The 23,443-nt window shown below is 39.0% G+C and overlaps 1 protein-coding gene across 1 annotated transcript; it reads right to left on the reverse strand.

Moving 5' to 3' along the window:
• On the reverse strand, positions 1-21,633 carry adgrl4 (adhesion G protein-coupled receptor L4). Its single transcript, XM_063013401.1, has 16 exons — positions 21,591-21,633; positions 21,355-21,489; positions 20,015-20,164; positions 17,513-17,662; positions 17,363-17,433; positions 12,069-12,236; positions 10,467-10,650; positions 10,017-10,133; positions 8,174-8,373; positions 6,854-7,033; positions 5,599-5,802; positions 3,827-4,047; positions 2,386-2,452; positions 1,432-1,523; positions 545-713; positions 1-413 (listed from the first exon to the last, which is right to left on the reverse strand). The coding sequence occupies exons 1-16, from the start codon at positions 21,631-21,633 to the stop codon at positions 351-353; spliced, it is 2,214 nt and encodes a 737-aa protein (XP_062869471.1). The 3' UTR covers positions 1-350.
• Between the last annotated feature and the right edge of the window lie 1,810 nt (positions 21,634-23,443).

A 23,443-nucleotide genomic window follows, 5' to 3' on the forward strand; every position in this document is an offset into this window, starting at 1 on the left:
TCTTTTTCTACAATTTAAAGTTGTTACTTTTGAATACATTCTTATTAAATTTTATTATTAAATGAATTAAATTTTTACATTTGTAGAACTTATGTAGTGTGTTCTGTTTACTTATTTATTAGTAAATAAAAACACAATAGAATGTCAGCAAATATGAATATAAACTGTAATATTTTAGGAGTAACTGTAACATGGAACTGTCAGTGCAGTACTGTAAAATACCTCATGGTTTTGTATAAATATAAATAGTTATAGACCTGTTTGCTACATTGCTTTTTCTTTCTGCATGATTTACAAAAATATTTTAGTATATTTCTCTGTGTCAGTAATCATCCAAGGGTCGGATTTCCTCAGCTCAGACATTCGAAACAGCATGGCACATTCTTGAACAATCGGTAGTACTCTTCTTGAACCTGTTAACAAGAGAAATTAAAGTTATTTTTTGTGTTTTTCTCCCCCAAATATTAATGTAATGTAATTAAACCAAATATGGCAATGATTGTAACTGAACTTAAATCTTATTCACATGAGACATGAACATTACCTTTCTGGACAGAACACAAAGGAAGATGAATATGAACATTCCTTGAAAGGCATTAGCAAAAGTGAAGAGATAGGCAGTAAGGGTCGTCTCGTTGAGGATGTGCACCATACCAAACGTCCATGTAGCTCCAAGAACGAACAACAGTGCCAGAGCTCCTCTAGCACAAGACCTGTGGTCAGGTAAACATGGTTTATACACTGATCAGCCATAACATTAAAACCACCTCCTTGTTTCTACCCTCACTGTCCATTTTATCAGCTTCACTAGTTCTACAAGTACTGACTGTAGTCCATTTGTTTCTCTACATACTTTTTTAGCCTGCTTTCATGCTGTTCTTCAATGATCAGGACCCCCACAGGACCACTACAGAGCAGGTATTATTTAGGTGGTGGATCATTGTCAGCACTGCAGTGACAATGACATGGTAGTGGTGTGTTAGTGTGTGTTGTGCTGGTATGAGTGGATCAGACACAGCAGCACTGCTGGAGTTTTTTAAATACAGTGTCCACTCACTGTCCACTCTATAAAACACTCCTACCTAATTGGTCTACCTTGTAGATGTAAAGTCAGAGACGATCGCTCATCTATTGCTGCTGTTTGAGTTGGTCATCTTCTCTGTAGTGACCCTGGGGGAGTCCTGACCATTGACCAGTGGTTTTAATGTTATGGCTGTTCGGTGTAAGTACATATATGATTCTGACTAACATTTTGCAATTATACAATTACATAATATATATTGACCAAATACAATGCAAACTATCAAGGGTTAAGAGTGTTAACAATGACAACTTGGTGGTGGTTTGAACCAATGACCTTCTGATCACTAGGACATAACATTGGTCATTGAGCTACCCACTGCCTGCAGTAGACGAAAAAACTGAGTTTACCTGATATTTTCATAGTGACTGATCTCAGGTTTCTTCAAAGCCGTATGACGATAGACTTTGTAGATGATCACAGCAAATGCCAACAAATTAACCTAAATCAGACAGTAAGAAAACATAGCAAATAAATAAAATAAAATAAATAAAATAATCAAATGGGCTTAAAAATACTGTCTGCAAAAATACTTACATTAGCATCATTTAGCAGATCCAAAGTGAAATAATCAAGGGGCCCAACAGTGGCAACTTGGCGATGGTAGGGCTTGAACCAGCAACCTTGAGAGTACTAGTCCAGTACCTTAACCACTAAGCTACCACTGCCCATAATTAAGTAGATTTTTATTGAGAAAATATCAGACATCCCAAGTTGCAAAAACTCATTTCTGGGAGGTACCCCCGGACCACGCACACGTCAAGGGATATGGGTGATAACAGAACTTTTAGAAGCTGCTAACTGAGCTACTTAGCTAACTATTCACGTCACAAACACATAAACACATTAATGTGTACTACATAGTACACTAAGTTGTATATCAGATAACAAATTTATGTTCCCTACATAGTGCACTAAGTTGTATATCAGATAACGGATTTATGTTCCCTACATAGTGCACTAAGTTGTATATCAGATAACGGATTTATGTTCCCTACATAGTGCACTAGATAGTATTTTAGATATGAATTCATGTTCCCTTACTTAGTGCATTAGACAGTATATTAAACAATTGATTTATGTTCCCTACACAGTGCGCTAGATTGTATATCAGATACCGGATTTAATACGCGATCGGGAAAAAAGTCTGTGTCCCTGCGTGTGTGGTCACTCGTTCTAGATTCCGGGAGATTTTGTCTGACTTGCGGGCATCAGGGAGCCGCTATGTATATGCGGGAGACTCCCGGAACTTCCGGGAGACTTGGGATGTCTGAAATATGGGAGAAATGAAAAATTGGTCTTACCAAAATAATTAAACATGCAGGTCCAATGAAACTCCAAATGAAACTTCTCTCAGTGCTTAGCCAACACCTTTAAAATCAAAACCAGATATATATTAACATATACAGTATATCAATAAGATATATGTACAGTGGGGCCAAAAAGTATTTAGTCAGCCACTGATTGTGCAAGTTCTCCTACTTAGAAAGATGAGAGAGGTCTGTAATTTGAGTCCCTCTCGGCGTAGTGTGTTACTGATGGTAGCCTTTGTTACAGGTCATTCATCAGGTCCCTCCGTGTAGTTCTGGGATTTTTGCTCACCGTTCTCATGATAATTTTGACCTCACGGGATGAGATCTTGCGTGGGGCCCCAGATCGAGGGAGATTATCAATGGTCTTGTATGTCTTCCATTTTCTTACAATTGCTCCCACAGTTGATTTATTCACACCAACCTGCTTGCCTATTGTAGATTCACTCTTCCCAGCCTGGTGCAGGTCTACAATTTTCTTCCTGGTGTCCTTCGACAGCTCTTTGGTCTTGGCCATGGTTGAGTTTGGAGTCTGACTGTTTGAGGCTGTGGATAGGTGTCTTTTATACAGATAACGAGGTCAAACAGGTGCCATTAATACAGGTAACGAGTGGAGGACAGAAGAGCTTCTTAAAGAAGTTACAGGTCTGTGAGAGCCAGAAATCTTGCTTGTTTGTTATTGACCAAATACTTATTTTCCACCATAATTTACAAATAAATTCTTTAAAAATCCTACAATGTGATTTCCTGGATTTTTTTTCTCATTTTGTCTCTCATAGTTGAAGTGTACCTATGATGAAAATTACAGACCTCTCTCATCTTTCTAAGTAGGAGAACTTGCCCAATCAGTGACTGACTAAATACTTTTTGGCCCCACTGTATGTACAATATAGATAGATAGATAGATAGATAGATAGATAGATAGATAGATAGATAGATAGATAGATAGATAGATAGATAAGATAGATAAGATAGATAAGATAGATAGATAGATAGATAGATAGATAGATAGATAGATAGATAGATAGATAGATAAGATAGATAAGATAGATAAGATAGAAAGATAGATAGATAGATAGATAGATAGATAGATAGATAGATAGATAAGATAGATAAGATAGATAGATAGATAGATAGATAGATAGATAGATAGATAGATAGATAGATAGATAGATAGATAGATAGATAGATAGATAGATAGATAGATGTATCTACTATTGTAGGCTTGACAAAAATGCCAATAAACAACAGTACAGGGTACACCGTATGTACCTCATAAATTAAGTGGTGAATGTAGGTATATATTTCAATGTTCAAGTGTGTCTACCGTCTACATACACAAGGTTGGTGTACCTAATGAAGTGGCCAATGACTTGATATGAACATCAGTGGTACTTTTTCTGTATTAATGCGGTATAATAAAATCCATACTTACGCATCATTAGTTCCATAATATTTGTAGCCCAGCGTTACAGAGATTATGACGACCACTGCCGGACAGCCATATCCAAATACGTAAAAATTACGATGGAGGAAGCCTTTGTTGTAGATGACACCAACAACAATCATGTACAGGTGAATGCCTTCGATACACATCCATGCAAACGCAGCCAAGAAGAAGTAATGCAGCAACCCAGCAACAACTGAGCAGAACAGCTGAAACATGGAAAAGAAAAGGTAATCGTTGGTGCTGTATTCTGTGTACACCGTATAGCTAAAATTGTGTCAACACATGATGGTGTTTCAGCCGCAACATGACTGCATAAAGCTAGGTCCATAAAGACATGGTTAGCCCCACTGAACACCTTTGGGATGACTAAATGGGCACAAAGATGGAACGGGTACACATTCTTTTGGTAACCCTCCTTAAAGGTTTTGGAATGGAAAATCCAACACTCTCACGCTTCGTGGTCAAATACTTTAAGCCATATTTAATGTAAAAAAGCATTTGTCTAGCTTACTGTGCCCCTGTACAAAAATCTCAGTCCAAAAACCAATGGATTGATGGGTTCTGTGTGGAGGACCTTCAGTGGCCTGCACAGCTCAAGAACAGGTGTCCATATACTTTAAGACATATAGTGAACATGCAGCTAATTGGGTAAAAGGCAGAAGATACCCCGGACAGGTTGCTAGACAATTTTTTAGTAGACTTGTGGGAGGAAACCCACACTGGCACATGGAGAACATGCAAACTCCACACAGTAAGGATCCTGGCCATCAGGCAGGGGTATCAATCCCAGGTCCTTCTTGCTGTGAGGCAACAGAGCTACCTACTGGCCACAGTGCAGCCCATTTTTGCCAAATGTCATGGCAACTGTCCTGATACATACACTGCCAATTTGCCTAATTTAAGTCAATACATTTTCTCTATAGCACAATTGCTACTAAATGAGAGCTAAAAATGAGGGCTAACATGTGCTTCCTCCAAAACACATGAACTTGTTGCAGAGCTTTAACACTCCTAATATGAGAGTAAACAATAGGAGAGACAGGAATGCCCCCCAGCATGACATTGCTATGGACAGCTATGGCATCATTGGGGATCGTAATTACAATCACTCCATTACACAATGACAAGGCATAACATTATGACCACTGACAGGTGAAGTGAATAACACTGATTATCTCTTCATCATGGCACCTGTTAGGGGGTGGGATATATTAGGCATTAAGTGAACATTTTATCCTCAAGGTTGTTGTGTTAGAAGCACGAAAAATGGGCAAGCGTAAGGATTTGAGCAAGTTTGACAAGGGCCAAATTGTTATGGCTAGACGACTGGGTCAGAGCATCTCCAAAACTGCAGCTCTTGTGGGGTGTTCCCGATCTGCAGTGGTCAGTATCTATCAAAAGTGGTCCAAGAAAGGAACAGTGATAAACCGACGACAGGTTCATGGGCGACCAAGGCTCATTGATGCACGTGGGGAGCGAAGGCTGGCCCGTGTGGTCCGATCCAACAGATGAGCTACTGTAGCTCAAATTACTGAAGAAGTTAATGCTGGTTCTGATAGAAAAGTGTCAGAATATACAGTGCATCACAGTTGCAGGGCTGTTTTGACAGCAAAAGCGAGACCAACACAATATTAGGAAGGTGGTCATAATGTTATACCTGATCTGAGTATTTGGGGACAAAATTACAAACTAATCTTACTTCTTTATTTTTAATACCATAATCAGAAATATATCAAAAGCAGTTCCTGTAAGCCTACCTTGTGAGCATACATGTTGATCCCAATCAGAAAAATGAACTCAGCCATGAAAAGGCTGCAGCACAGGTTCTTGTGGATGGTTGTTCTTGTGCTTTGGATCTCGGTGAAGAACCAGAAGGTGAAAATGCACATAAATAAGCAGATGATGGAGATCACCATGCCTAACTGGGTGATGCGACTCAGTACATTGTGGTGGGCAGCAAGCTGTAGAGACACGGCAATGACTAAGTACAGTAATTTCTTCAAAGTTATCATGTTTGCTCATACACTCATACACTAAGTGATGATTATAATACACTGATCAGCCATAACATTAAAACCACCTCCTTGTTTCTACACTCACTGTCCATTTTATCAGCTTCACTTACCATATAAAAGCACTTTGTAGTTCTACAATTACTGACTGTAGTCCATCTGTCTCTCTGCATGCTTTGTTAGCCCCCTTTCATGCTGTTCTTCAATGGTCAGGACCCCCACAGGACCACTACAGAGCAGGTATTATTTAGGTGGTGGATCATTCTCAGCACTGCAGTGACACTGACATGGTGGTGGTGTGTTAGTGTGTGTTGTGCTGGTATGAGTGGATCAGACACAGCAATGCTGATGGAGTTTTTAAATACCGTGTCCACTCACTGTCCACTCTATTAGACACTCCTACCTAGTTGGTCCACCTTGTAGATGTAAAGTCAGAGACGATCGCTCATCTATTGCTGCTGTTTGAGTTAGTCATCTTCTAGACCTTCATCAGTGGTCACAGGACGCTGCCCACGGGGCGCTGTTGGAAGGATATTTTTGGTTGGTGGACTATTCTCAGTCCAGCAGTGACAGTGAGGTGTTTAAAAACTCCATCAGTACTGCTGTGTCTGATCCACTCATACCAGCACAACACACACTAACACACCACCACCATGTCAGTGTCACTGAAGTGCTGAGAATGATCCACCACCTAAATAATACCTGCTCTGTAGTGGTCCTGGGGGAGTCCTGACCATTGAAGAACAGCATGAAAAGGGGGCTTACAAAGCATGAGAAACAGCTGGACTACAGTCAGTAATTGTAGAATTACAAAGTGCTTCTATATGGTAAGTGGAGCTGATAAAATGGACAGTGAGTGTAGAAACAAGGAGGTGGTTTTAATGGTATGGCTGATTGGTGTAATCGCACAAATAAAAGCTGGGTGCATTTCATTCGGTAGTTAAGTACACTTGATCACACTCCAGAAACACACTAATATTTGTTGACATTGCGAACTCACGTTGGCACGGCCAGAGGACATGAGTATGGCAAAGTGAGTCAGATGATTGCAGGAGCAGGTGGTGTGGGTCTTGTTGACATGAATGTGCTCACAGCCTTCTATGGACCAGTGACCCCTCATATCAGTTACAGAATAGTCCCAGAATGCACATTTTGTCTCATCGATTTCAGGGTCTATTGGCTTAAAGAAATAAAAGAAAAAAAACAATGAATTAAACAGTAAACAAAGACTTGAATAGCCCCCCCCCCCCCCCCCCCAAAAAAAACTTGCAGACAATTTGAAGCAAATTCAATATTTTATATTTCATGTTTTATCTGCTCAACTTCATTTCATTTGTTAATATACCTCCATTCCTGCATTTCAGGCCTGCAACACATTCCAATAAAAGTTGGGACGGGGGCCATTTAGGGCTAGTAATGAGGTGAAGAAACTAAATAATGATGTGATTCCAAACAGGTGATGTCAACAGGTGATTGTAATCATGGTTTGGTACAAAAGCAGCATCCAGTCTTTGATCAGAGGATCTTCAGTTTGTCAACAAATACTTGTGACTAAATCATTGAGATGTTTAAAAACAATGTACCTCAAAAAAAGATTGGAAGGGATTTGCATATTTCTCCCTCTGCATAATATCATTAAACGAGTCAAGAAATCAGGAGGAATTTCAGTCCGTAAAGGCCAAGGGCGCAAGCTTAAGCTGAACGGCCACTCAACAATAGCTGATATAACCACATGGGAAAAAATTACTTTGGCAAACTTTTGTCAAGCACTACAATACAGAGTTACATGCACAAATGCCACTTAAAACCTTACTGTGCAAAAAAGAAGCTTTATGTTAACCATGTCCAGGAGCGGCGTCGACTTCTCTGGGCTCGGAGGCATCTAGGATGTACCACCACACAGTGGAAATGTGCTCGACAGCTTTGGATTTGTAATGTTATATATCAGTTTTGTGAGATCAAATTAGTGATGTCACCAACTTATGGTCTCCAAATTTGCTAACTCCTGTTTTACGTTTATTTGTGCATTTATGACTTAATTAGAATGCTTTTGTGTTTAAATTCATTAAGCAAGTAGGTTTGTGTGTAGTTTTACTGACTAGTCGGATAGTGCACCATTGACACCACTACATGTACATGATTAACACTTAAATGCAACAAGGACCAATAAGCTTTGTGTTTTGAGTCAGCATTATTATATAATAAGAATACAGTTCCATTCCTTTGTGAAGTATTTTACAATGCTTTGTACTTCATGTTGAATATAAATGCTGATCATAGTCTTAATCTGACAAGCCATAAAGGTCAAACATAACAATACCTCATTGTGTCTCAAAGTAAAGGTCACATGGTCCAAGGAGAAAACAGTAGCTGGAGTTACGGCAGCAGCAATTACAGGAGAATTTACTGTGATCTCTCCACCTTCAGCATACCGACTGTAGTCTGTCACTCCTGGATCAGAACTGGGCTTCAACAGAGGTCCAACACTGTCATAGCGCAGGATTACCATAGAGACGGTCCCTATTGCAGAAGAAAACAACATAACACTATATAACACGTACTGCAGTATAAATTTAGTCATTTTCATTTCCCACTGAAATTCTCCCCACTGAGATCCACCCTGCCGGGGAATCTAACCCAGGCCCTTCTTGCTGTGAGGCGACAGCAATACCCACTGTGCCTCCATGTGACCCATTTTTGTAATATGCAATCGCACAGTTACTGCCAATAGGCCAATTTAACTCAAATTTTCTCTATAGCATAATTGCTTCTAAGTCTAAAGCTGAGGGCTAGCATGTGCTTCCTCCAAAACACATGGACATATTGCAAAGCATTAGCATCATTGGACAGTTAGTTTGTTTGTTTGTTTATTAGGATTTTAATGTCATGTTTTACACTTTGGTTACATTCATGACAGAAACGGTAGTTACTCATTACACAAGATTCATCAGTTCACAAGGTTAAATCAAACACAGTAATGGACAATTTTGTATCTCCAATTCACCTCACTTGCATGTCTTGTGCCATCATGTACAACCCCAAATCAGAAAAAGTTGGGACAACAGAAAATGCAAATAAAATAAAAATGCAGTGTTCCTTATGTTTACTTTCACTTGTATTTGATTGCAGACAGTTTAAACCTGAGATATTTCATGTTTTGTCTGGTCAACTTCATTATAATAATAATAAACATCCAGGCCTGCAAGCTTAAGCTGAACGCCTATGATCTTTGATCCCTCAGACGACACTGCACCAAGAACCGCCACTCAACAATAGCTGATATAACCACATGGGTGAGGGATTACTTTGGTAAACCTTTGTCAAGCACTACAATACAGAGTTACATGCACAAACGCCACTTAAACCTTTACTGTGCAAAAAAGAAGCCTTATGTTAACCATGTCCAGAAGTGGCGTCACTTCTCTGGGCTCAGAGGCATCTAGGATGGACCATCACACAGTGGAAATGTGTATTGTGGTCAGATGAATCAGCATTCCAGGTCTTTTTTTGAAAAAAATGGATGCCGTGTGCTCTGGACCAAAGATGAAAAGGACCAGTTATCAGTAACAAGTCCAAAAGCCAGGGTCTGTCATGGTATGGGTTTGTGTCAGTGCCCTTGGCAAAGGTCATTTACACTTCTGTGATGGCAGCATTAATGCAGAAAACTACACTGAGATCTTAGAGCAACACATGCTGCCTTCAAGACGTCATCTTTTCCAGGGACGTCCATGCAGTTTTCAACAAGACAATGCAAAACCACATGCTGCACACATTAAAAAGGCATGGCTGAGGAAGAAGAAGGTACAGGTACTGGACTGGCCTGCCTGCAGTCCTGACCTGTCCACAATAGAGAATATGTGGAGAATTTTGAAAAATACGAAATACGAAAAATACGACAACAAGACACCGTACTGTTGCACATCTTAAGACGTGTTTGCAGAAAGAATGAGACAAAATAAAACCTGAAACACTAAATCACATGGTCTCCTCAGTTTTAAGTGTGGTGAAAAGGAATAACAACATTAACAAGTGGTAAATGCTTTACTGTGCAATATTTTTCTGATTTGGGGTTGCATTATTATTGTTATTATTATTACTAATATAGTGATACAGTCAGCAATGGACTACATAAAGTTTTGAAATTTTAAATTATGAATCCTTACCATTTTTATTGTCCTTCTTATTATAACTGGGACTAAGCGAAATAAAATCTCCACCTATTGAAGCTGTGAAGCTTGACTTCTGTTTGCTCTGTTGGTCAAATTTGTAGAGTTTCATTTCTGTAAATATAGAAAAACAATAATTAATAACATGGTGGTAATCAATTGAGCACCAACTTTATGGGTTACACACTTTGGTTACATTCATGACAGGACAGGTAGTTACTAGTACTGGTAGGTAAGATTCATTAGTTTAAGTCTTTAATGTCAAACACAGTCATGGACAATTTTGTAACTTCAATTCACTTTACTTACATGTCTTTGGACTGTGGGAGGAAACCGGCGCACCCAGAGGAAACCCACACGGACACGGGGAGAACATGCAAACTACACAGAAAGAACGCAGACTGCTCCAACTGGAAATCAAACCCAGGACCTTGTTTAGTAACTTACCCACATTGTCTTTTTTGATTTCCACCTTTGCAGCATGTTTGTAAGCTTTAGATAGCGCCATCGCCCCCTGCTCTGCCGTGTGTAGTAGCTTAGTGATGCAGTAATCCTTCACATCATCCTTCATTTTGTTCCATGCCACCATTTCGTCTCTCTCCACCAGATTATTTACACTTTGAGCCAAATTCTACAGAAGAACACAAGAGAGCCAGTGTGACACTTCATCATAATATAGTATAGAACAGACGTGTGGCCAAAAGTATTTGAACACCTGACCATGAGCTTGTTGGACAGTCCATTTCAACAACATACAGAATTAAAATTGAGTGACCTCTGTGTGATCTTTTCTGAGAAGGCTTCTCACAAGACTTTAAAGTACACTATATTGCCAAACGTATTCGCTCATCTGCCTTCACAGGCATGTGAACTTGAGTGACATCCCATTCTTAATCCACAGGGTTTAATATGATGTTAGCCCACCCTTTGCAGCTATAACAGCTTCAACTCTTCTGGGAAGGCTTTCCACAAGGTTTAGGAGTGTGTTTATGGGAACGTTTGACCATTCTTGTGAGGTCAGACACTGATGTTGGATGAGAAGCCCTGGCTCACAGTCTCTGCTTTAATTCATCTCAAAGGTGTTCTATTGGGTTGAGGTCAGGACTCTGTGCAGGCCAGTCAAGTTCTTCCACACCAAACTTGCTCATCCATGTCTTTATGGACCTTGCTTTGTGCACTGGTGTGCCGTCATGTTGGAACAGGAAGGGGCCATCCCCAAACTGTTCCCACAAAGTTGGAAGCATGAAATTGTCCAAAACCTCTTGGTATGCTGAAGCATTAAGAGTTCCTTTCACTGGAACTCTTAATGCTTCAGGGGCCGAGGGGCCGAGCCCAACTCCTAAAGAACAACCCTACACCATAATCCCCCCTCCACCAAATGTTACACTTGGCACAATACAGTCAGACAAGTACCGTTCTCCTAGCAACCCGCCAAACCCAGACGGAGAAGCGTGATTTATCACTCCAGAGAACACGTCTACACTGCTGTAGAGTCCAGTGGCGGCGTGCTTTACACCACTGCATCCGACGCGCTTTGCATTGCGCTTGGTGATGTAAGGCTTGTATGCAACTGCTAGGCCATGGAAACCAATTCCATGAAGCTCTCTACACACTGTTCTTGAGCTAATCTGAAGGTCACATGAAGTTTGGACGTCTGTAGCGATTTACTCTGCGTACTCTGCGCCTCAGCATCCGCTGACCCCGCTCTGTCATTTTACGTGGTCTACCAGTTCGTGACCGAGTTGCTGTCGTTCCCAATCACTTCCACTTTGTTATAATACCACTGACAGTGGAATATTTAGTAGCGAGAAAATTTCTCTACTGGACTTGGTTTTACACACCTGTGGCCATTTAAGTGATTGAAACACCTGAATTCAATGCTTTGGATGGGTGAGTGAATACTTTTGGCAATATAGTGTAAGTATGATTTTCCTTCTTGATTTTTTGCCAATAGATACATTTTTACTGCTTGATAAACCCAAGTGTGACTGCTTAACTTCAAGTAGACACAGGATATTTAGAAGAAATAAAATCTTCATTAAAAATTACCTTAATTGTTGCATTTATTGCACTCTCTTTTTGGGACTCATTTGCAAAGTGTGACATGGAGACTGCCATAGCTTCGATGTAAGAGATTATCGCAACTGGAGCAAGGTCACCTGATGTTTGCTTTTTTATCTCCTCCATTTGCCGCTGTGGATCTGGCAGGTTAATGATCTACAAAGATGAGACAGATTAAGAGGCTTTAAACACTACTGTGAGATGTGCACAGCCATCAGCGACAGCATTTACACTAAATTACAGCAATTGCACAGTTTTGCTTCACTGACTGCCTCTAATGTCTAATCACACTTCAAGTAATGGCCATTGTGTGGGCGGCACAGCCGATAACAGCAAGGGCAAATTTAAGATTTCATTAACACATCTGAGTAAGCCTAAAGCAAATTGCAAACAACCAGTGACTTTTTTTTCTTCTAAAAGCCAAAACAGCTTGTCAGCAGTAACACGAAAACAACAGGAGACAACAAAGATGTTACACTTCCTTCTGACTTCAAGGTCATCTGGTTCCAATAGCGGTGTAAATACGTGTACAAAAGTAGCTGAGCTTTCATTGTGCAAGTATACCTTTGGGGGTTAGGGAATTAGAAAAATAATTATTGCCTAAAAAACTATTAGGTTAACGTATACAGTACTTTCATGTAGTAAATTAATAATATTATATATCAGGGGTGTCCAAACTTTTCTTGATGGGGGCAGATTAAATAAAAAATATGCAAGCACGGGTCACAGACTCTTGATAACTAACAATTACCCTTACACCTGAGTGACTAGTAATCTATCTCTGACAGTGTTGTGTGAACTAATATTTTACCAGTTTCACTCACCAGTGTAAAATCCTTATGGGAAAATTATTACACTTCTTTAAATTAAACATACACACCTCCCTCTGAGCTCAGTGAAAAATATTCATTTTTATAGCAGGCCTAAAATCTCTGCATTCGCTGTCTAGCTTTTATCCAAAAACTCAGAAACATTAATGTAGGTGTAACGTTAATGTTTTGGGGGAAAGAAGATGAGGAGCATTTTAGATTTGTTTTATAAAGTAGCAACACCCAGAGTTCAAACAGTTCAAGCTGTTCACAGTTAAACCTGCTTAATAGTGGACCAGCTTTGAAAAAATGCTTACTGAAAGCTTTAAGTTCCACATTTCTCTTGAGTTACCCTTAATACTTAATGCCCACTTACTTCACTTCTATTGCACTATACTGAACTGTACTTTGTTTTATGACAGTAAAAGAGAGTCTAAGTATATTGTCGCTGTCTAATGAAAAAAATCTCCAAAAATTCAACAGATGGTGACATTTAGATACAATTCAGCACAGAAATAAAAACATATCTTATCAGGTCATCAGGCCGTCGGTTTCATATGTAATATAAACTTATGTGTACAAATATAAATCATGTTTAACCTGAATAAACTGTATAGATCAAACATTACGCATTTCTCAATCAGTACCGGAGGGACGCAGTTTTGATGGACAGCTCTAACAGCCAATGGAGATACCCGTTAAAGAGATTGTGAGATTTTTTATCTTTTCATTGGTCATTTTGATATTCGCTGCTATGGACAGACAGAGATTTATACCCACAATCAACACATGTAAAAAAGTGAAAATCGCTGCAAGTGGAGATTAATTCACCTTTAAAATTGCTTTTGTAAATAATGGATACTGGGTTATCCAGGACAGTGATAATAAATACGAGGGATCTTCAGAAAGTTCATTGGAAACAGTGAGGGTGGGAGTAGTAGTAATCGGTCGTGTCTGAGAGACTGAGAGAGATGCTTGTCTAGATTTAGCTCCATCTGATTTACACCTTTTTGGATGCTCAAAGAAGCTTTAAGGGGAAGAAGATTTTCAGGTGATGATGATGTGAAAGCAACGGTGCATCAGAGGCTATGCGCTCAACCAAAAACATTTTTTGCTGATGGCCTTAAAAAGTTGGTACGACGTTGGGAAAAATGCATCGGAAGGAAGAAAAGACATGTCATTTGTATTTGAAATTCTTAACAAATAAAGTAAAAAAGTGCGGAAACTTTTTGAAGCACCCTCATAACTGTCCTAATTGTCACAAGTGCAAAGATTTAAAACATGGATTTTTAGGAGCGAGTGCAGGTACTAGACTGAACAGTCTGCAGTCCAGACCTGTATTCTTTTAAAAAGGTGTGGTGCATTATGAAATGCATATAGATTCTGAAGATCCCTGTTGAGAAGAAGCACTTGCTACATTTCACAACTACAACAAGTGATGTCCTTCATTCCCATATGATGATTACAAACGAATTACAGAATAGTGATGGTGATGTAACATAACAGAAAACGTGCCCTTGTTCCAGCGTCAATCATCAACGATTCAGCTGAAACATATTTATACATTCATGTTATTTCTTATTTATATTGACAAAAGTGTAAGGAAAGGTGGTTAACAAACATAGTACAAAAATAGGAAAGCTATTGCTAAAGCAGTCACACTCACCAATGTGCCAAACAACTTGTTAACATGAGCTCTTTATGAGAATAGCGAGTTATCACAGCACTGGGTGTCAACCTTACTGGCTGGATCAATAATGAAATTAAGACTCAGCACCACTGAACTCCCCGGGCTTTATTAAATACCGGCAGAATCAGCAGCCTCAAATCAGCACTAATAGGTGCTGTCACCCCTGGAATGTGTATTCCATTTAGAGCTACTATAGGTCACTCATCGCTTCCTGCCACAGGATGAAGTGGTCGAAGGAGAGCGAGCTGTTACTGAAAGATTCACGCCATGAGTAACAGTCATGTTAAAGAAAGAACGTTTGCACATATGATTTTAATAACGCCATCCTCACAGTAAAGTATAAAGGTTGCTTTTCTGTAAATAATACTTGGGCATTAGACATTAAGAATGTATTAAGAATTTTGAGTATATATGAAAACTTGCAGAAGGTTTGTCAAGAGATATGGGTCAAAAGTGAACCACAATGAGCCGCTCAGGTGGCGCAGCGGTAAAGTACGCTAGCGCACCAGAGTTGGGGTTTCGAATACATCGAATCGAATCGAATCTCAGCTCTGCCTTCCGACTGGGTTGGGAGGCAGAATGAACAACGATTGGCTGTTGTTCAGGGTTAGGGGTAAAAGGTCGGATCATAGGTCCTCATAACTGGTGCAACTGCGGCCCCTGCTGGCTGACTGATGGCGCCTGCACAGGGCTGAGGAATAATGCTGATGGGGGTGTGGCCCTCCGTACACAGTGCCCGTCGGTGTATGAACTCGACTCGTGCAGGTGAAAAATGCAGTCTGTATTGACTGTACATGTCGGACAACGTGTCGGTACGTATAGAGTACGCATTCAGGGTAATTGGACACGACTAGATTAGGGGAGAAAAAAGTGTGGAAAATGTGAACCACAATGCTGCAAAAACCTCCTAATTTCAACAAGGAACTAAAGTTATTAGTGTAAGTTCAAAAGTCAAAAGACATCATATATAACTAAGAAATATACTGTAGTTATGCACCGCAAGCATTATAAATAACAATCACAAGTGGTTAAATACTTATTTACTGTCACTGTAGATTCACACATATTAGCTACAAAGATAATGCAAGTAAACAGACAATATTAATTCATAAAAATTTAAAATAAATACTATATATGGTTGTTTATAGATGACCCAGATAAACTTTGTGCCTCATGCCTCCCTGCACAGATAATCCCCATTTCCCAGAAATCCTGTGGACACTGTGAAATCGCTTACTGAACTATTTCATTAACAGCTGTTTCCTGAACAAATCAGGACCAATAAGGACTACAGAAAAACACATCAAAGCCAAAGTTAGCAAGGTGTTAAGAAACACATCTGATTCTGGAATTATATTTTGCATAAACAAATACACACCAAAATAAATGTACCGGATCCTACATCCCATAATAGAAGTCTAGCTAGCTAACTGATTTGTAAAACAAAATACTAAAATAAAAGTGACATGGCGGTTTTAATAAACTATCCTACTACTTTAAAAACATTATTCCTTTTCTTTGTTCATTAGTTGTATCATTCAACTGATAAATATATATACAGGTCTGGACTGCAGACAGGCCAGTCTAGCACCTTCATTTCTCAAGATTCTCTGAATGTTTTTTGCCAAATCGGTCAAATATGAGAGAAAAACTTTGTTCTTAAAGTAATATATTGTCCACTAATGCTGGTTAGTAAACATTTGACCCATCCTAACTTTATCAACTGTGCTATATGCTTCTTATAAACCCAGTTATGACATTGTTAGTTGTCATCACTTTTTTTTTATTCATTTATTTTATTTATTGGTAATTATTTGCCACTCTATTTACATGTTGCACAAATCAAATTAAAAATTAGCATGGATTTAAAAAATAAATAAAGGTAAAACATTTTTGCACTGTTTTAAATTAAATATCTGTCATAAATTATTTAGTATTTTTATTACGCTTGTACTTATTACAGAATACTGATAGTAAGATGACAGTTGATGTGATTGAGTCTAAAATAGTCTTTTGTTTCCCATGACTCCTTAGTTCTCACATACTGTATGTTAAAAACACGTCTCAAAATATCTATCCAGATTATATAGTCAAATATCTAAATAAATTTCTACCATCATACAATGCAGTGTACAGTGGGCTTGTTGCGGCGCTTAAAGTTCACCTAATTGAAGTTTGGTCCAGTTTGCCACTGACCTTCTCAAAGCGCCTCTAATGAGACGAACTGTTTGATATGACATGGTCAAAGTGACATAGGCGGTATAAACAACGCTTAACGTGAACAAAACTTAACGTGGCTTATTGTATTAAAGATACCAAAGAATTCAATTAGTGGAGATAACTTATGAGCAGTAATACTTAAGAGAAGTTTAGTGTTCCTGTGTCGTTCTTTTAGCACATTAAAGTACGTTTAGCTGTTTTTAACGATAAGCGTTTTAGACTTTCTCAGAAAAGCTGATTCTCACAATTTTTCAGCACCCCGAACTATAACACAAGTTTAAAAGGAAATTACTGCTAAACATATAAGCAGCGATTTGCACCAAGGCTCCCGGTTTTGTCGCTTCTCATGTGGATGCACCCTAATGCATCAATAATAAATCTACATGCTTAAAATCATCTAAAATATGTATCTGCTTCAATAGAAATTGGCATAGACAATTTCATAAACGTGCTTACAACTTTTTACTCAAATTGTCACGCTGATTATATAATTTGAAATAAAAAAGGGGGTCTCAGACTTTTGACCCTGCTCTATATCATCATATTGCCTGGAGCATACTTACATTTTTAACAGTGTCATTGACAGTCTTGGAAATACATTCATCATCCTGATGACAGTCCTTTTTTGGGTCCTCTATAAAAGCAAATATCTTAATAAGTTTTGAATCACAGAAACAATATTGGTAAATAATTAAGTGGTTTACAGTATTTACCTGTACATTCTGTACCACTGGCTGGATAAAATCGGATTTTTCCTGACGTCGTTACATAATCTCGTTGGCATGTGCAGTAGACGGAGCCGTTTGTATTGTGACATTGGGAGAAGTTCCCACAGTTCCGATCTTCTTTACATTCATCAATATCTAAAACAAGGCAATTTAGCAATAGAAATTAACAAAACATTAGGAAAAAAGATTAGATTTTTGGTATTCTCATATTCACTATGCAGCCAAAAATATATGGACACTTGACTATAAGCTTGTTGGATATACTGTTTTAAAATCAATTTGCCTTAAAATAGATTTTCTCCTTATCTTTGGCTGTACTCTTCTTTCTGGAAAGGCTTTTTCTGTGGGAATTTGTGCCAGTTTAGTCAAATAAATATCTATGGGATCAGCCATTGACAGGAATAGAACAAGAATAGGACAAGAATGCCTGGCTGTACAGTCAGCATTTCATATTGTAAGGTATTGGGCTAGACGGGACAAGAGGGTATATAACAAAGGAAGTATTTAATAATAACAAAACACAAGTGTACACAACACCTATGCTAAATGCTAATGCTAAATACAAGAAATAAGAACCTAAACCCTAAGCTAAGCTAACACAGAACATAGATTGACTAAAACAAAACATGAACAGGACTAACCTTAAACAATACTGATAAACAGGAACAGGAGCTAACATACAGGAGCTAACAGACAAATCAAATCAAAATAACATGAGCTTGGAAGTAAACCGGCATGACAAAGAAAAAAAATCTAAATAGTCTCCAATGAATGATCCCAAGCTCCCTTCTTTAATGCCATGAGCTTATTACCTCAGATGAGGTGCAACTGTGGCTAATTAGCAGGGGACCAATCACAGCGAGGAAGGGGGGGGGTGCTCCTGGAGAGAGGGGTGTGGCACATAGGAGCACTCCAGAAGCACATACAGGCTGACGTGACACATACAGTATATAATGTGATTTAGATGGAAACCACTGAGGTTTCTCCACACCAAGCAGGATAAATCATACTGACAAGGTGATCAGTCAGAATAAATTTGTAGTAACCTCCTTTTTTTACAGAGAAAGACAGGTGAACTTAAGCCATGCCAGTAAAATTCCATCCAACACATCTGTACCAGACCAGATAATCTGATTATGACTCGAGTTATTATTTAGTCTTATTACTTTTTTTTTTTAACTATGGGGACAATAAAGATGATTTGTTGAACATATCATTCCAAAATCATCTAAATTAATATTAAGTCCCCCACCCACTCTTCTTGGCTTTTCAAATGCTGTCATATCAATAAAGAATGAAAAAGAAAAATAGCGTTTATAAATACAACGATGAAGGCACACTGGTGCTGTGGGAAGCAAGAAAGGCCTGGGATCAATTCCCCAGCCGAGTGATCAGGGTCCTTTCTTTGAATGTACTCCCTATGTCTGCGTGGGATTCCTCAAGGTGCTTTGGTTTCCTCCCACAAGTCCAAAGACATTCAATTATACCAGGGATGCTCACACTTTCATGGCTTGAGATCTACTATTTCATCGCGATCTACTGTTTAAAGTAGATTCATCATTTTCCAAAAAAAGCTTTTTTTTTTTATGTACTGAATGGTGTCAACAAGGTTTATGTAGTCTGGACAGTAGTTGCTGATGCCAATTCTCAGTCAGGCTTCCAAGTGTTCATCAGTAAGAGTTAACTGATATTAAGACTTAATTATTTTCATGTTAAAAAAGAATGATTCACTCAAGTGGGTTGATCCAAAAATGCCGTTAAATATGTGGCACATATTCTCATGTTTGGATATTTTTTTCAGCCAGCAACTTCCAAAATTGTCTTTACAAACAGTTTAGGTTACAAAAGGAAAAATGGAAAAATGGCACAAACTGGCTACTGATGAATGAAAACTTTTTAGCGTGCTTTAAAGCGGTGCTATGGTAACAAACCACAAATTAAAGAAACAGTGGCCACATTTCATGTCAATCACGTTGACCTGTTTAACTGAGACGCGATCTACCAGCGTGCACTGTGCGATCAACTGGTAGATCGCAATCAACGTATTGGGCACCTCTGAATTATACCAACTGGAGCAATAAACATTGCCCTAAATTTGAGTGTGTGCGTTTGCCCAATGAATCGGACCCACCACAACCCCTGACCAGGATTAAGCATGGTAAAACAGACAATGAATGAATGAATAAATTAATAAATGTTGCAAAAGAAGGGTTAACACAATGGTAAACATTCCCCTGTCTTAATTGTTTTGGAACATGCTCCAACTGGTTAGCTGAATATAAAAAAAATCTGGACTTTGTATGAATTGATTATTTATTAATTAATTACAGTTAAAAAATGATTTATGAGTTAAAGTTTCGATCTATCAGTGCTATCGGTGTCTCCCGGTTCCCTTTGCTACCCTGTCTAGGATAAAACAGTGTTGCTCCCCAAAATTGGTACATATACGTAAACCTAATGCATTAAACTATACATATGATGGCTTACCAGTACAGTGAGTTCCATCGTTTGGCTGAAACCGTTTGCTTCCCGTTGATCTGTATCCCAATGTGCACATGCAATAAAAGCTTCCAAATGTATTTGTGCAATTTGCATAGTCCCCACAGATGTCGGTGAGATTTTTGCACTCATCGAAATCTGCATTGAAATATAAAAAAGTGTCAACAGCTAATTTTAAACCAACTTAAAAAACCTTTAAAACTAACAGCCAGAGTCAAGTATCTACTGTAAAAATAAAATAATAATATTACAACGTTCAACAGTAGCCCTACATGAACTAAGATTTCTCATATTTTATATAGCATTATATAGTATAATCTATCTTATACACTGATCAGCTATAACATTAAAACCACCTCCTTGTTTCTACACTCACTGTCCATTTTATCACGTCCACTTACTATATAGGAGCTCATATGTAGTCCATCTGTTTCTCTGCATGCTTTGATAGCTCCCGTTCACCAGTTCTTCAATGGTCAGGACTCTCCCTGGACCACTACAGAGCAGGTATTATTTGGGTGATGGATCATTCTCAGCACTGCAGTGACACTGACATGGTGGTGGTGTGTTAATGTGTGTTGTGCTGGTATGAGTGGATCAGACACAGCAGCGCTGCTGGAGTTTTTAATTACCGCAACCACTCACTGTCCACTTAATTAGACACTCCTATCTTGTTGGTCCACCTTATAGATGTTAAGTCAGAGACGATTACTCATCTATTGCTGCTGTTTGAGTTGGTCATCTTCTAGACCTTCATTAGTGGTGACAAGACGCTGCCCACGGGGCGCTGTTGGCTGAATATTTTTGGTTGGTGGACTATTCTTAGTCCAGCAGTGACAGTGAGGTGTTTAAAAACTCCAGCAGCGCTGCCGTGTCTTATCCACTCATACCAGCACAACACACACTAACACACCACCACACCACCACCATGTCAGTGTCACTGCAGTGCTGTGAATGATCCACCACCTAAATAATACCTGCTCTGTAGTGGTCCTGACCATTAAAGAACAGCATGAAAGGGGGCTAACAAAGCATTCAGAGAAACAGATGGACTACAGTGGAGCTGATAAAATGGACAGTGAGTGTCGAAACAAGGTGGCTGATATATATAAATATCATACCACATAGTTAAACGTAGTCAGGTATATGGAACTATGTACTAATTTGAAATATTAAAACATTCAAACAACATTTAAATGTAATAGTGGATAAAATAATATACATACTACTTAGTTAATGTACTCAGGGGTCAAGATAATTTTTCCCATATTAAAATAAAAGCCAAATGTAATACTTCTTAATGACTATAAATAAAGCAAGTCACTCACCTTCGCAAAGTTTAATTCCATCTCCAATGAAGCCTTGCTCACACCTACAGATATTAGAGTGACAGCTTGCATTCTGGTGACATGACTTGCAAATTTCTGAAAATTTGCAGGGACCCAGAACACTTAAAAGCCACGCTTAAATAAATCAGAGAGATAGAGAGAGTGGATTAGAGAATGACATGTTAAATTATATAGAATTGCCTCTTAAACTGGACTGAATATAAAAGTTGTCCTACCTGCTAAAAGTAAAAGTTTCATAGAGGAATAGATGGACTCCATTTGCACCATAAGACTGATTTACTTTTACTAAGACCAATCTGCCCTGTGTGACGTGCAGCGTTTCCTTTCATCAGTTTCCTGTTACTGTAAACCTGACCCTTCCTGTGCTGGCTCTTAATCAGCTCTCACAAACAAAATGGGGGGACACACCAACACCACAAGTCTTAAGTGGTTGTGTTGAAGCTGCAGCGTGTAGTATTTATTTTTGTACGGAGTAATGAGAATTATAAATAAATGATATTCCAGTGCTGCTGTAAATCATTCTTGAAAGTTTTGTAATGAAGCTTAGGTCAGAGCTTTCAAAACAAATCATGCCTGTAGCCAAAAATATTGTTTTAATTAACGTTTTATTTTTTTATTACTGCCTTATACTTAATGCTTTCACAAAACTAACAAAAAATAATGTATACATGATATACAGTCAATCATACATTTGTCTAATTAAGTGTCAGTAGTGGAGGAGGCAAAAAAGGAATCTGTGCATATTAACCCAGATAAGCATCTAGTTCCAAGCTGCTGGGTTGGTAAATACCAAGCTTTGTTCATTCTTGAAAGACGAATGGAGCACTTACCAATCCAAAGTGCATAACTATGTACTCATATTGCTTCGTAAGTCTGATATAAAAAAAGCGGCTGTGTTTTGTTCAGACCTTAAAAATATACAAAAAAGGGATATACAGAGGCAATAGTATATACAAATATTCCCCATATATATATACATATATATATAGTATTGCCTTTGTATATCCCTTTTTTGTATACTTTCAAGGTATGAACAAAAAAGAAACAAGGAGGTGGTCATAATGTTATGGCTGATCGGTATATATATATATATATATATATATATGTATATATATATACAGGGGTTGGACAAAATAACTGAAACACCTGGTTTTAGACCACAATAATTTATTAGTATGGTGTAGGGCCTCCTTTTGCGGCCAATACAGCATCAATTCGTCTTGGAAATGACATATACAAGTCCTGCACAGTGGTCAGAGGGATTTTAAGCCATTCTTCTTGCAGGATAGTGGCCAGGTCACTACGTGATGCTGGTGGAGGAAAACGTTTCCTGACTCGCTTCTCCAAAACACCCCAAAGTGGCTCAATAATATTTAGATCTGGTGACTGTGCAGGCCATGGGAGATGTTCAACTTCACTTTCATGTTCATCAAACCAATCTTTCACCAGTCTTGCTGTGTGTATTGGTGCATTGTCATCCTGATACACGGCACCGCCATTGGATGCACATGGTCCTCCAGAATGGTTCGGTAGTCCTTGGCAGTGACGCGCCCATCTAGCACAAGTATTGGGCCAAGGGAATGCCATGATATGGCAGCCCAAACCATCACTGATCCCCCCCCATGCTTCACTCTGGGCATGCAACAGTCTGGGTGGTACGCTTCTTTGGGGCTTCTCCACACCGTAACTCTCCCGGATGTGGGGAAAACAGTAAAGGTGGACTCATCAGAGAACAATACATGTTTCACATTGTCCACAGCCCAAGATTTGCGCTCCTTGCACCATTGAAACCGACGTTTGGCATTGGCACGAGTGACCAAAGGTTTGGCTATAGCAGCCCGGCCGTGTATATTGACCCTGTGGAGCTCCCGACGGACAGTTCTGGTGGAAACAGGAGAGTTGAGGTGCACATTTAATTCTGCCGTGATTTGGGCAGCCGTGGTTTTATGTTTTTTGGAAACAATCCGGGTTAGCACCCGAACATCCCTTTCAGACAGCTTCCTCTTGCGTCCACAGTTAATCCTGTTGGATGTGGTTTGTCCTTCTTGGTGGTATGCTGACATTACCC

This window comes from Trichomycterus rosablanca, chromosome 17 (assembly GCF_030014385.1).
Source record: "Trichomycterus rosablanca isolate fTriRos1 chromosome 17, fTriRos1.hap1, whole genome shotgun sequence".
In the NCBI taxonomy this organism is placed as follows: Eukaryota; Metazoa; Chordata; class Actinopteri; order Siluriformes; family Trichomycteridae; genus Trichomycterus; species Trichomycterus rosablanca.